The sequence below is a fragment of the Neovison vison genome, chromosome 2 (assembly GCF_020171115.1).
Source record: "Neovison vison isolate M4711 chromosome 2, ASM_NN_V1, whole genome shotgun sequence".
Classification (NCBI taxonomy): domain Eukaryota; kingdom Metazoa; phylum Chordata; class Mammalia; order Carnivora; family Mustelidae; genus Neogale; species Neogale vison.
This window is the reverse complement of record NC_058092.1, coordinates 30,342,980-30,358,333: the sequence shown is the minus strand read 5'-3', so window position 1 is coordinate 30,358,333 and position 15,354 is coordinate 30,342,980. Positions and strand designations below refer to the sequence as shown.

The 15,354-nt window shown below is 40.3% G+C and overlaps 1 protein-coding gene across 22 annotated transcripts in view; it reads right to left on the bottom strand.

Annotated features, from left to right (window-relative positions):
* MACF1 (microtubule actin crosslinking factor 1) overlaps positions 1–15,354 on the bottom strand; it is a 340,165-nt gene that overhangs the window by 131,818 nt on the left and 192,993 nt on the right. For all 22 annotated transcript variants that reach the window (XM_044237864.1, XM_044237868.1, XM_044237866.1 and 19 more), the window contains 9 exons: positions 12,237–12,415; positions 11,524–11,662; positions 10,664–10,857; positions 9,316–9,478; positions 8,307–8,390; positions 5,455–5,562; positions 5,150–5,248; positions 2,980–3,132; positions 2,576–2,664 (listed from right to left, as the gene is read on the bottom strand). In XM_044237864.1, coding sequence (XP_044093799.1) covers positions 2,576–2,664; positions 2,980–3,132; positions 5,150–5,248; positions 5,455–5,562; positions 8,307–8,390; positions 9,316–9,478; positions 10,664–10,857; positions 11,524–11,662; positions 12,237–12,415 — 1,208 coding nt within the window. The remainder of the gene's footprint in view (positions 1–2,575; positions 2,665–2,979; positions 3,133–5,149; positions 5,249–5,454; positions 5,563–8,306; positions 8,391–9,315; positions 9,479–10,663; positions 10,858–11,523; positions 11,663–12,236; positions 12,416–15,354) is intronic.

Below are 15,354 nucleotides of genomic sequence, written 5' to 3'. Positions count from 1 at the left end.
CTAGATGCTTTTCTCTCTTTTTAAAGATTTATTTATTTGAGAGAGAAAAAAAGCGAGGTGGGGGGCAGGGGGAGAAACAGAGAGAATCTCAGGCAGACCCTTGCTAAGTATGGAGTCAGATGTAGGGCTTACTTAATCTCATGGCTCTGAGATCATTACCTGAAATGAAACCAAGAGTTGGACCCTCAACCCACAAAGCCACCCAAGTGTCCCAACTTTGGATCCTTTCCACAGAAATAAGACATTACAGATATATTCAAAGTCCAATGTACATCTGTCACCAACCCCATTCTTTTATCTTTCTCCCTGGAGTTAACCATGATCTTGAATCTAGTGAGTTTTTTAAGTTAGTCACCATACAGTATGACTTTTACAACTTCCTTACCTCATTCTATATTGTTCTTGAGAATGATCCTGTGATTCATATTACAACTACCTATCAACTTACTGAGATTTCTGAAGCCTTCCTTAATTCCCCCATTTTTCCTTAATCTGTCAGTCCCTCCTCAGGGTCTTCAGTATCTTCTCTCTGGACTTCAGACCCCACAATCCAACATCTCAATCAGGTTCCTGCTATTATCCTTGAACTCTGTCCTTGCTAATCTGATGAAACTCCTGCCCCAGATCAATCAAACCACTGGACTTCTCTGCTCTCGCCTGCAAGTGAAGTATATCATGTATGTATGTGTGTGTACGTGCGTGCATGCACACACACACCTGGGGGGGTGGGGAGGGGAGGGTCCCTATGGAAGAGAGCCTACTGGATGCCAGGTTCTACTGGACCTCAGAGCTTCCTGATAACCCTCTTGGAGGCCCCAATCAATCCTAATTCTCTTGCCCTAACTCAACAGCAAACAACCACTTTGCCTATTTCAAAGAGGAAATGCAGACCAATGGGAATGAATTCTTTCACCTTCTGACTTCACTCCTGACATTATTTACCTCCACCCACACTTTTCCTAACCTTCCTTTCCTCAAACTTCAGAGGAAAAATTGTCTTGACTCCAGTCCAGGGTTGTACTTTCCATTCATTGATGAATTTTATCCTTTCCTGCATCTTCTGGGACTTGTCTCCCATTACTTCAATCTCTTTCTCCCTTTTGGTACTTGAGATTCAGTCTATAAACACAGCTAAGTCCCTCTCATCTTTTAAGAAAACAAGTCTTGGGGCGCCTGGGTGGCTCAGTGGGTTAAGCCGCTGCCTTCGGCTCAGGTCATGATCTCAGGGTCCTGGGATCGAGTCCCGCATCGGGCTCTCTGCTCAGCAGGGAGCCTGCTTCCCTCTCTCTCTCTCTGCCTGCCTCTCCATCTACTTGTGATTTCTCTCTGTCAAATAAATAAATAAAATCTTAAAAAAAAAAAAAAAAGAAAACAAGTCTTCTTTTTTGTTGTTTTTTTAAGGGCTCCGTGCCCGGGCGCAGAGCCCAATGAAGGGCTTGAACTCACACCCCTGATATCAAGACCCAGGCTGAGATCAAGGGTCGGACGATTAATTGACTGAGCCAACCAGGCATCCCCAAATAAGCCTTTCTTGAACACAGACTCTATTTAATTATTTACTCTATTATTTCTGTCCTTTCCTATGGCCAGGCTTCTTGAAGGAGTAGTCTAATTGTGCTATCACTACCTTCCTCACCTCATGTGCTCCCTACTCCCAATCATACTCCATCTGACATCATGCCCTAACTTTTCACCAGTCACCAAAAACTTCCAACTTGCCAAACTCAATAAAAATCTCTCAGTCTCAATCTTTCTTGACTTCTGACCACCTTCTTTTTAGAATTCTGTTCTTTGTTGGGTTCTAAGGTATCGCTCATAGTTTTCCCCTCTACTTGTATAAGGCTCTCTTTGCAGGCTGAGGAGCACAGAGAAGCCCTTGAACCCTTAGAAGCTAATCCACTCAAGGTTTCTACTATGTTGATGACTTTAGACTTTCTCATTAATATTAAATTTGCATACTTGGACAACTTTAGTAGAATTATATAAGGCGTAAATTAATGTATTAGGTACTTCCTAATACATTCTAAGTATTTGCACTCTGGCATCTTCTGGGTTCTTCACATTCATAATGTCTAAAACCAAAGCTGCCTTCTCCTTCAATGTGCGCCTGCTTTTGGATTCCCTATCCTGGTTAGTGACATCACCATACACTCAGGGGCCTAAGCCAGAAACCTGGAAGTTATAGCTGACAATTTTCACATCACCAAACACTCTAAGTTCATCATCCTTAGTGTCTTTTGAACCTTTGCCCTTCTCCATCCTCATCATTTCTCACCTGTTTCATTACAATAGCCCCTTTACTGGTCTCTCAAGCCTCCATTCTGGCCCCAGGTCAATCTGTTCTCTGTAAAACTGTTCTAGAAACCTTCATCAACAAAATCCAGTCATGAATAAGACCCTCCCCATGGCATGGCCACCAAGGTAAAATGCAAACATTTTGGCATGAACTACAAAGCTCTTCATAATCTGGCTCTTGCAGCCTTGAACTCTACAGCCGAAAATCTCAGCATGACCCTAAGTTTTACTCAGATAGATTCAGTCCCCTAAATGCACCATAAACTCTTTTAATACTCACTTATGACCATGCTTGGCCAAGAAGATCTGTGAAGTTTTAATGGCCTCAGAGACTTGATCCCTCCTGGTTGTCAGCTCCTCTGACAGAACCTATGTGATAGAAATAAAGATTACAACTTCAGAACCCAAGAAATTAAAGAACCCAAATTATTTGAAATAACATTTTAAAAATCCTAGGGAAAAACCTAGCTTAGGTCAGATTACTATTACCAATGAACTACAGAAAGTTGATTAAGAAGGTAGAAGTAGAAACAGATGACTTCTTAAGTTTCTTAAGTCCTGGGAGTTAACATTTGTTGAGATAATCATTCCTAGAGTGGCCCACATTTGATCTGTTTTATTCCCACCTAATGCGTTATTACATATTGTTCTACCCAACAAGAGATAGACGGACCTTCTACTCACCTGCTGATCTAAAATAGCTTTCTCAATGTCTGTTGATTCTTTGGTCTGGGATGAGGTAGCTTTGCTTTGTGTGTTCCTTGCTAGGGTAGACACCCAGCCCAAAAGTTCTTTAACTTTCTCCACATGTTCCTGCTTTTCCTCTTCTACAACTTTCTAGAATGGGAATTAAAAAATCAGTATCTTAGTCAATGTCTTATTAAACTGGCCTGACTTCTGATTTCCTGAAATAGAGACCTGGAAGTTATCTAAATCAACAGGAAGCTAAAGTAACCCTAAAATAAATATAATTTACCTAACTTAGAGCACTGTTCACAAGTGTCAAACTGTATGATACTAGCAGCTAAATTCATCATATCTACGTTTGCAACTTTATTTAAAAAAAAGCATTTTTTAATAAATTAAGGATGTCCAATAATTATTTACTATTTATTTTTTTATTGATTGATTTTTAGGAACCCTTTACATATAGCATTTTTAAAAAAGATTTTATTTATTTATTTGACAAAGAAAGATCACAAGTAGGCAGAGAGGCAGGCAGAGAGAGAAGCAGGCTCCCTGCTGAGCAAAGAGCCCGATGTGGGGCTCGATCCCAGGACCCTAAGACCATGACCCTAGCTGAAGGCAGCAGCTTAACCCACTGAGCCACCCAGGCGCCCCTTCATAGAGCATTTTATTTTCATGATTCTTAGATGTCTAGGTAAAGAAGCTGACATCTACAGAGATTAAGTGAGGCAGTTGTTAACACAAATAAATTTTTTGCTAATTCATATAGAAAAAAATTGGTATAAATTAATGTTTCCAATAGCATTTCTTTTATAAAAGTGGGTGAACTTGCAGTTTTCAAAGACAGAAGTTTTTTTAGAATTACAAAAAGGGGCGCCTGGGTGGCTCAGTTGGTTAAGCAACTGCCTTCAGCTCAGGTCATGACCCTGGAATCCCAAGATTGAGTCCCACATTAGGCTCTCTGCTCAGCAGGAAGTCTGCTTCTCCCGCTGACCTTCTCCCGTCCCATGCTCTCTCTCATTCTCTCTCTCACCTAAATAAATAAAATCTTAAAAAAAAAAATTACAAAAAGATTAAATACTCATTATAACAAATTTCAAATAATCTGAAATGTATAATGTATCTCTCTTTATTCTTATTTCCCCAGAAATATGGTATATAGCTGATCTTTGAACAGTATGGGTTTGAACTGCTCAGCTCCACCCACACAGGAGGTTTTTCCTTTTTTTTTTTTTTTCAATAAATACAGTACAGTACTGTATATGCATTTTCTCTTCCTCATGATATTCTTAACATCTTTTTTTCTCTAGCTTACTTTATTATAAGAATGTAATATATAATAAACCTATTTAATTGTTTTTAACAGTTTCATAACATTCCATTGTATGGAATTTGTATGTTTCTAATATTTTCCTTTAAAAAATTGTGTTTTATTAGGGATCTTTGCTCACGTTTTCTTTCTTCATGCTTATAATATCTCTACAGTGAAGATACTTGAAGGTGGGAGTATTGGACATAATAGAATTAATCCCCATTATTCACAAATACCAGATTTGTGAATTTGTCTACTCATTAGAATTTATTTGTAAACCCCAAATCAATACGTTTTCGCAGTCATTCATTTCACAGTCATATGCCCAGTGTTCCCAGCTAAGGCAGAACAAGGGGACACTCTACCTTCTTGTTTCAGCTCTTATAGAGTTCTTAACAAGTGTCCTTTTCACAGTCTATTCAGTGGCATATTTTTCACAATTTTTGTTGGTGATTTCACAGCTTAAAATGTACCCAAGCATAAGGCTGAACTGTTTTCTTGTGTTCCTAAGCACAAGAAGGCTGGGATGTGCCTTACAGAGAGAACGTATGTTAAATAAACTTCATTCAGGTGTGAGTTAGAGTGCTCTTGGCCTGAATCAACAGAATCTATTAAATATAACAAGATTATGTATTATTTGACAGAAATGTGTGATCAGATGCCTCCAGGAGCCTAATCTTGTATTTCCCTCAAATGCAAGAGTCCACGTTCCCTAACGCAGTATACATAGCAGTGTCCCAGAACACGAGTGACGTGAATAAGAAGAATTGGCTGTGTGTGCACTTTGTTTTTGACAGATGAGACACAGGATTTTTAATTCTATTTTCAAATGATTTAGGACCCAGCTGTCCTCACCTCCTCCTCTTCTAGTCGCCGGAGGGCATCACTGATATATTTTACATGCTGGGTGGTTAAGGTCACCAGTGCTGTGTAGCGAGTCCTTAAGTCCATGAACTATGGTTCAAAAAAACAAACAACAACAACAATTTAGATAAATTATCTGCCAGAAAAGTGTATTTCAATAGTTGAAAATAAAAGAAGGTTTTCATGACATCACATGCTCCATAGAAAGATGAGCTCTAAATAGAACTGTCAGGGCCCCAACTAACAAATCTTTCCTTAAGGGAAGAGAGCAGCGTGTCTTTTCCCCAGCCTTTCACCTCTTGTGTGATGGCATCTGAGGAGGAAAGCATCCGACGCCGCTTGCCCGGGGATTTCTGCTGTGATTCCACAAAGGCCTTGTATGTCATCAGTTGCAATTCATAGTCCTGGGGAAGGAAGATAGTTCACTATATTTACATAAGGCTTTACAGGTCACATAACTCATACAATAGAATCACAGTATTTCATTGCTGGAAGGGATTTTGGTGATCATTTAAACTAGTGGTTAGCAAACTTTCTCCTTAAAGGGCCACATGGAAACTATTAGGCTGTATGATTTGTCACAGCTGCTCAACTCTGCCATTGTGGGTGAAAGAAGCTGTAGATAATCAGCAAATGAAAGGGTGTGACTGTCTTATGATACAACATCATGTATGGACACTGAAAGTTGAAAGTTCATAGAATTTTCACATGTCATGAAGTATTCTTCTTTTGACTTTTTTTTAAAGCCATTTCTCATGGGCCATGGAAAAATAGGTATGTGGACTCCGTTCACCCTGTGGGTCACAGTTTGCAGAGTCTTGAGTTTGCAGTTTGTTGTTTGCTGACCATCCTTTTCATCTCATCCACTGGGAAAAGGAAGCCCAGAGACAGGAGGTGAGTTTCACTGATTACTCAGTGGGTGAGCAACAGAGTCATCCTAAACCATCGCTCTTCTCCTGTCCCCGTGCTATGCTGACACTCTGTCTGCAATCCTGAGACTGCCGCCCCAGGCCAGGCCATCTTCACATCTCATGTGGAGGGGCATAAGAGCCTCTTTCTACTCTCCTACTTTGCTCTCTTCCTAATTTATTTTCTATCCTGTCACCACAGTAACTTCTCTAAGACACAAAGATGACCATTTCATTCCTCTGTTTGAAAGCTTATAAAGATCTAGAGCAGAGCTTCTCAAATACCAACATGCACACAAATCATCTGGGGATCTTGCTGAAACTGAAATTGTGATTTGACAGGTGGAAGATTCTGCATTTCTGACAAGCTCCCAGATGATCCTGATGCTCCTGGTTCTAACATCCCACAATGAGGAACAAGAAGAGAAGGTAAAGCAAAAAGAATTAGACATAGCCTTTCACAGACTGGCCTCAACCTCCCCTTCTTCTTTTTCATAGTCTCTGCTTCTTATGTACCATACACCTTCAAGCTATGCCGGCATATTTGCTATTTCCTCATATAATCGTTATATTTCTATTCTTCTGTGCCTTTGATTATGCAGTTCCCTTTGCCTACAAGGTCATGATTTCCGTTGTCTACTTAGAAAACTCTAGGCAGAAGGAAAACATACAATGAGTTCCTTAAGCAGCCTATTAAAAAACAGTAATAGTGGGGCACCTCGGTGGCTCAGTTGGTTAAGTGTCTGACTCTTGGTTTCAGCTCAGGTAGTGTGATCTCAGGGTCATGAGACTGAGCCCTGCGATGGACTCGGTGTTCAGCATGGAGTCTACTTAAGACTCTCTCTCTCTAGGATGCCTGGGTGGCTCAATCAGTTAAGCTCCTGCCTTTGGCTCAGGTCATGATCCCAGGGTCCTGGGATCAAGCCCGACACTGGGCTCCCTATTCAGCAGTTATTAACTAAAGAAATTCATTCATTCAGAAAGTACTGTTGAGCATCTACTATGTACCTGTCATTGCTCTGAATGCTGTACATATAGTGGAGAACAAGTTAGAAAAAAACTTGTTTCCTTGGAATTTACATTCTAGTGAGAAGGAACATAATATGTAATAATCTCAGGTCATTTTTATTTAAAGATATTATCAGAAAAATAGGGAGGGGGGACCAGATCATGCAGGGCCTCACAGGCCATATACAGCTTTAGAATTCTGTTATGAATAGGATATGAAGTCACTGGACAGTTTTGAGCAAAAGAATGACATGATCCAATTTACCGTATTTCAGCTATTATGAGGTGCACATTTCCCCTACATTTTAGCATCTCTAAAACTAGAATATGTCTTACAATCAATGGTATTTGCATAATTGGCAGAGTTTCCTCTTTTCTGGTAGTGTATAAAATGATGTCTGAGGTTCAGTGATAGGCAATATGTTCTAAAACGGTAAGTCTGGCTACTATGTGGGAAAATAGCCTGTGGGACAAGGGTAACAGCAAGAGATCAGCTCAGGGGGCGCCTGGGTGGCTCAGTGAGTTAAGCCACTGACTTCGGCTCAGGTCATGATCTCAGGGTCCTGGGATCAAGCCCCGCATCAGGCTCTCTGCTCAGTGGGGAGCCTGCTTCCTCCTCTCTCTCTGCCTGCCTCTCTGCCTGCTTGTGATCTCTCTCTGTCAAATAAATAAATAAAATCTTTAAAAAAAAAAAAAAAAAAAAGAGATCAGCTCAGAGGTATTAGAACAGTCTAAGGAAGATTCCTTACTTAGGTGGAAAGCAGGGAAATGGGGGCAGGTGGGTGGGTAACAAAAGATAGACTAAGGACATATTGGAAGATGAAGCCAAATGGTTCACAGACCCAACACAGAGTTTATGGCAAAGCAAAGAATTAAAGATGACTCCCAGGTTTTTTGCTTCACAAGTAGGAAAATGAGACACTACTTCCTGGAATAGGCAAGACAATGCAAAGTATATTTGAGAGGAAATCCAAAACACTGTTTCTGACATGGCAGGTTTAAAAAACCCGTGGATCATTCAAAGAGTGACTCCTTGAATCAGAGCTGATGTCTGGTACCCTCTGAGCATTCCCAAATGTAGGGTCAGGAACACTACACATCTGCATTAACTGGAGGATGGGGCCAGCTGCTAGCAGCAGCACTTATTTCTCCAGAACAAAACCTACAGCGACAAGGAAGATCTTCCCATGCTGGAGATCATTTATGTACCTTTGGGGATATGCTAGAGTTACCTTTACAATAGTGGAGTATTGCTGGGAAAATTTCTGACACTGGTCCAGCTTTGTCTGATTCTTCTCAATTTCTGCAAACAGATCCTAGAAATGAAAGTATCACAACAACGTTATCACTGTCCCTACTGTCGTCAAAATAGCTGAGCATTTATTATGTTCTAAGGCAGTTTTCAAATCTTAGCTACATCAGAATCACCTGTGAGGCTGAATAAAATACGGATTGCTGGGCTCCATACCCCTGGAGTTTCTGATTTGGTAGGTTGTAGTAGGGCTGAGAACTTGTGTTTCTAACAAGCTCCCAGGTGATGCAGATATTACTGGTCAGGAGTCCACACTTCGGAAACCACTGTTCTGCATATTTTACATGTATCATTTCATTTAACCCTAACAATAATAACCTTATGAGTGAGAGAGGCTGAACAAGTAATGAACTATATCCATTTTGTTAATGAGGAAGTAGAATACTGACAGGCTAAGTAATTTGGTCAAGGTCTCATAGTGAGTGAGTGATCCAGAACTGGAATCCAAGAAATCTAACACCAGACTTCATACTCTAAACTGCAATGCTACACAAAACAAGCCACCAACAACCCCCAAAACAACAACAACAACAAACAAAAACAATCATCAAAATGCTAACAAGGAAAAACCACTTCAAATAATTTTTGTCTGTTCATATCTTTCTGGGTTGTCAGTACCCTGGTGTTCTCATCCTCGTAAGATCAAATGCAGTTATCAAGAAACGAAATGAAGCGAGATAATTTTAATCTGTCCAATCTATGATTTCAATATAGTCACTACAACTCATGACTGGAGGGCACCTAATGAGTGTGTCTGGCCTAAATGCAAAACCAGTATCATCTTGAGACCATTTTGGTTGAACTCTTTTCAGAAGAGGAGGCTCAGAATGTCTTACCATTTGGGGGAAGCTTAATAGGTAGTCCATCATCTTCTTTTACAATGAATTAACACTCTTGCCCCCCAACTTACACCACGCTGTCACACCCACCGTCTGCTGGCTGAGCTGCTCCGACAGCACTCTGCTATCCTCTGCCTGGCCTGGCTTCATCATTTCCTGCTGGGCAGTGGTTTCCTCAATCCATCTGATGAGCGTTCCATGGCAGGCTCTGTAATCTCCCAGAACTTCCTGGATACTTTCTAGCTCAGATTGGCTGGAGGAGCAAAGGAAAAGAAACTACCATCAGATACTTGAGTACAAACAATAAAATAAATGGTTGTGATTCCCTCCTTAGCCCCTTCCTCTAATTGGGTTTGATCACAGAGGATACATCTTTTTTTGGTGGAACAACAGTACAATGCCAAGACCTATGTTTGTACCCTGTGCTCTGTGGGGTGAAGGTGCAGTTGTGATGCTAGCCCTGGACACTGCCTAGGAGCATCCCATGTCAAATTTTTACCTAGGTTGCCAAGGACTGCCAGGTTGCCAATAAGGTAATGCTGGTTATACACTTCTGTTTCCTGATGACAGTACCTGACAGGTACCCTAGTTATGATTTAGGGAGCACTGTAATTTATTGGGGAAAGATGGATGAAAATAGTTATTTTTTGTTAATTTTGGTAACAGTTTCTTATATCACTTTCATTAGTCTAACTAGACTTTGGATAGTAATTCAATTATAGAGAATCAATCTAAACTTAAGAGCTGCTAGAACTCCTCTCTCCATATATTTGCCTACCCAGCCTAGCCTCAGAAAGGTCATTTTCTATCTTTCTTATTCAACTCAGACAACAGAAGGATTTCAGTTAATACAAATAAAAACCACTGGGACGCCTGGGAGGCTCAGGGGGTTAAAGCCTCTGCCTTCGGCTCAGGTCATGATCTCAGGGTCCTGGGATCGAGGCCTGCATTGGACTCTCTGCTCAGAGGGGAGCCTGCTTCCCACTCTCTCTCTGACTGCCTCTCTGCCTACATGTGATCTCTCTCTCTCTCTGTCAAATAAATAAATAAATAAATAATCTTAAAAAATAAATAAATAAAAACTGCTGATTTAGCGAATGAAAGTGGAAGCAAGAAATTCTGCAAAGCCCCACTATGAAAAATGGCTCAGAGTTAGAGTCATTGTCTTCAGGCCTTAACTAGATAAAAGCTGGAACAGGAGCAACATGGCTAACAAGATCATCACTGCTGATCTGAAAGCAATTCTCAGGTCTGTTTTAGGGTTGGTAGTGCCAATTTTCTATCATTTCTCTTGTCCAGAATTCATATTGTCATTCAATTTGTAACCTTCTCTATCACTTCCTGACTTTAAGTAAGAATACACAGATATAATTTAACTTCTGTTTAAAACTTAGTTCCTGAATAGGTTAAAAAAAAAAAGGATGAGGTCACCACTCACCGGGTCTCCAGCTGAACAATGACCCGGTGCCAACGGTCCTGCAGCTGGGAGCCTTTTTCCTGATAGCGCTCCAAATCCAGGTTTCGCTCTGGGGTTAGACGACTCAGCTGCTCTGCCACCACCTTGGCCTTGGCAATTTCCTCATCCAAGACTGAAAACACTGAATTCTTGTCCTTTACATCACTAAGCCAGTGCTATAGAAACAGAAGTACAGCAACAGGTTAAATATACTCCATGCCAAAAAAGAGTAAGGTAGAAAACAAGGACATTGCCTACAGCTGGCTCCACATTATATCTGGAATTCAGAAACCAGACCTTATAATGTTTGTGCTAGCAACATCTCCACAGTGCTCATGCACACCAGGCGGCCCAGGACAGGCAGTACAGTACAGAGACATGTACAAAGAACTAGTGTTTGAAACCTGGCTCTCCCACTTACAAGCTATGAAACCGAGATAAATTGTTTAGGCAGCCTAAATCTCATTCTGCTCATCCGTGAATGGAGATAAAAATCTCTTCCCTACCCACCTCACAATTCTGTGAGAATCAATGAGATAACAGCTAAGTGATTTACAAACTTACAGTACAACCATGACTGTATCTGATGTTGCTGTGATTTTACTGGGGAGAAAAGGGAGAAAATAAATAGAAAGTCATAGTCCTTTATTTTCCCTTTCCAGCTAGACATATTTCTCAGTCCCAACTGCTTTGAATCCACATTAAAATATATTAAATATGATATTCTGCCTATTCAAATGCAAAATTCAGTCATTCTCATGCTATCCAAAATTGCATTTCTCTGCTAACCCAAAGCAATGGATATGTTAAGTCAGGCTCCTATGAAACTCAGAGCAACCAACCCGTAACGTAGACCGATGAGACTCCAGAGCAGAGAGATCTGCGGGTACTGCTTCTTCTTGACTTAGCTTAATCTCATAACCTTTAACCAAGAGTTCAGCGTCCTGGATGCTACGTACTATAACATCGATTGTCTTCAGCCTATGAGGGTAAAGTCACCTTCGTTAACACACAGAAAGAGCTGAGCCACAGACTTGGGAGTGCTGTAGAGAGGTTCCCAAATAGAACTGCTAACATCAGTTTTACTATTACTAAATGATGGGTTTCACAAAAACAAGAAAGCATGGTAAACGTGTTGCCAATTTAAGCCAATTCAAAATATAGTTCTAGGTGATACTGGGACATGCACACATGTGGTGGACTCATGGGAGAAATGATACGAGGCCAGAAACCCACTCAACACTACAAGAGTCTAAGATCTCTGACACCTCATGGCCATGATGAGTAGAGGGCAAGCCTTCAAAACTTATATTTAGTTTAACTGAAAATTTTTATTTTATTCTTTAGTGTCCCTTTTCTTTTTCTTTTTTTTTTTTCCAGAGTTTTTTTTCAGTGAACCCGCTCCATGTTGCCTGGAACTAAAGCCAAGGTCTCATTTCTATGACTACATGCTCTTTAAGATCTGCAACCTCTGTGGGTTGTTCACAGAACACTCCAGGCCCTTCTCACAAAGTGAAAACACCGCCCTTTGGATCCAAATCCTCAGCTTACTCACTTATTCAGGTAGACAGTGGACAGACCATATACATGGTCTATTTTCTCCACCAGTAGATTGAGCTCTGAGCGCAGACTTGGGACACTCGAACCAGATGGAGACTGATGAAGAAAGCTATTGCATTTCGTGGAAACAACATCAAACTCTGACCTGAGCTGCTGTAAATCCTCTTGAGTGCGCTGTCAGGAACAAGATACGCAACAAAGATGGAGACAGAGTTGAACACATAAGTTAGAAAAACATTCTTGTTTGTAATAAGCATATACTGCAAACAACCTAAATGCCCACATATAAAGGAGTAGCTGAATAAACTACAAAATAGTGCTGATGGAGGAGGATGGGAAGAATACACATAAGTATTTTCTGAATACAGTATTTGGACTGCAGGCTACAGACAAAATGAACCAGAAATAAATGTTGAACTCTAGTTAGTAGGTTTGTTTTTTTTGTAGTACCATGAGTCAGTAATTCTAAAACTACTTATCGGGGCACCTGGGTGGCTCGGTGGGTTAAGCCTCTGCCTTCGGCTCAGGTTGTGGTCTCAGGGTCCTGAAATTGAGTCCCGCATCAGGCTCACTGCTCAGCAGGGAGCCTACTTCCTCCTCTCTCTGCCTGCCTCTCTGCCTACTTGTGACCTCTGCCTGTCAAATACATAAAATCTTAAAAAAAAAAATACTTATCTCTGCATGTCAGAACTGAGCAATAAGTAAATTTACTATGGATAACGTAAAGTAGGTTTTTCAGGCTTGGGGAAGGGAGTTACAATTATGGAAAGAAGAGAGGTTAGTATGAACCCTGTGGTACTAGTTTGGAACCAGATGAAGACAGACATAGGAATTCATAGTTATGTCTGTGTGTGTGTGTGTGTGTGTGTGTGAGTGCCAGAGAGAGGGATTGATAAATTGATCGATATCAGCATATAACCTTTGTGATACATTCATATATATATGTGTGTATGTGTATATATGTGTGTGTGTGTAGGTATATGAAATTATATAATTATACCTATTATATAATTATACCTATACACAGACACACACACACACACACACATATATATACATAAATGTGTGTGTGACATAGGGGTGTTTTTGTATATGTGTATGCAAGTATTTATTTATTTATTTATTTATTTTAAAAGATTTTATTTATTTATTTGAGAGAGATTTATTGAGAGAGATCACAAGCAGGCAGAGAGGCAGGCAGAGAGAGAGGAGGAAGCAGGCTCCCCGCTGAGCAGAGAGCCCGATGCAGGGCTCGATCCCAGGACTCCGAGTTCATGACCTGAGCCAAAGACAGCGGCTTAACCCGCTGAGCCGCCCAGGCGCCCCGCAAGTATGTATTTATAAGCATGTATTTTTCTAGCTCTCTCAACTGAGCAGACCTAGAAACAATGACACCCCAATAATAATGAGCATACTCAGCATCCGAATCTTGGTTTCTAAATAGCATTCTCCATCAAAAGGAAGGGAGACTCCTTGGAGAAATGGCTGATTACAGAGGTGGGGCTGGCAAAGGCAAAGCGAATCTGAAATATTTTTTTGTTGTTGAGAAATAAGAAAGCACTCAAAGAATGGTGGGGACATTTTAAAATGATAGGGATGTCAGCTTGAAGCAGCTTTCAATGGCTAAATTTTGGAAATTCTGAACATCAAAATAAAGAGAATAACAACTGACAAACCTTAAGCAACACAAGAGTCCATAAGTCCATAATGACATAAAGAAGGAAAAAAGGAGGAAGGAAAGCAAGCTCTTCCCTTTTGGTAGAATAGAAATTTATTCTATTGTAGTATAATAGGAATAATGTAAAAAAAGTAACAATTAGAAAATCACCCTTGGGAAACAGTCATACCAATTAATTCAGTCAAGAATACACACGAGATGCTAAAACTAGTTGGTAAAAGTGTGATATAAAACAGGTTTTTATATAGTCTCAAAGTATCTCCCCACAATTTGCTTAGTAATTTTCCCTTATAAAAGGGAAAAGAGCAACAAGTGATATAAGTTATCACCAGTAATGGGACAAATCAATATGACATGCTTCCTGAGGTCATGCACTAAGGACACAAGATCATTTCTGCAGAGTTCCTGCCAAAAACACGTAACCTATATCTAATCATGGAGAAGCCTCAGATAAACACAAAGGAACATTCTACAAAATAAATGACCTTCACTCTTCACAAATGTCAGGAGCATGAAAGATGATGAAAAATCAAGAAATTGTTTCAGGTTAAGGAAATTTAAAGAGACATAGCAACTAAACACAATGTGTAGTAAGTACTGGATTGAGTCCTGTACTAAAAATATTCTCTGGTGTGTATGTGTGTGTGTGTGTGGGTGGGTGCCCAAAATAGGTATTAGTAGGCCAACTGATGAAATTTTAATGAAGTCTTGGATAACAGCATTATATCAATGTTCATTCCCTGATTTTAATCATTGTCTTCTGGTTACATAAGAGACTATATTTATGGTGCCTGGGTGGCTCAGTCAGTTTAAGCATTTAACTCTCAATTTTGGCTCAGGTCATGATCTCAGGGTTGTGAGATCGAACCCCATGTCAGGCTCTGCACTGAGCAGGGGGAGTCTGCTTGAGATTCTCTCTATCCCTCTGCTCCTCCCTCCAGGCTTATACATGGAAGTTATCTCTCTCACACACAAATAAATTAATAAATCCTTTTAAAAAAAGTTTTATTTATTAATTTGACAGAGAGATAGTGAGAGCAGGAACACAAGCAGGGGGAGTGGGAGAGGCAGAAGCAGGATTCCCACTGAGCAGGGAGCCTGATGTGGGGCTTGATCATGGGATCATGAGCCTGGGATCATGACCTGAGCAGAAGGTAGTTGCTAATGACTGAGCCACCCAGGTGCCCCTCAAATAAATTAATAAATCTTTAAAAAGAAAGAGAGAGAGCCTACCCTTCATTTCCGGAAATGCACAATAAAGTATTTAAGGATTTTTAAAAAAGTATTTAGGGATAAAGGAGCATCACGTACAGAACTCACTCTCAAGAAAAGAAAAAGATTATTATAAGGTACATGTATAGGAAAAATGATAAAGAAAATAAAGAAAAATGTCAAAATCTGTGTGATCTAGGTGAAGGCTATACAATAATAAAAA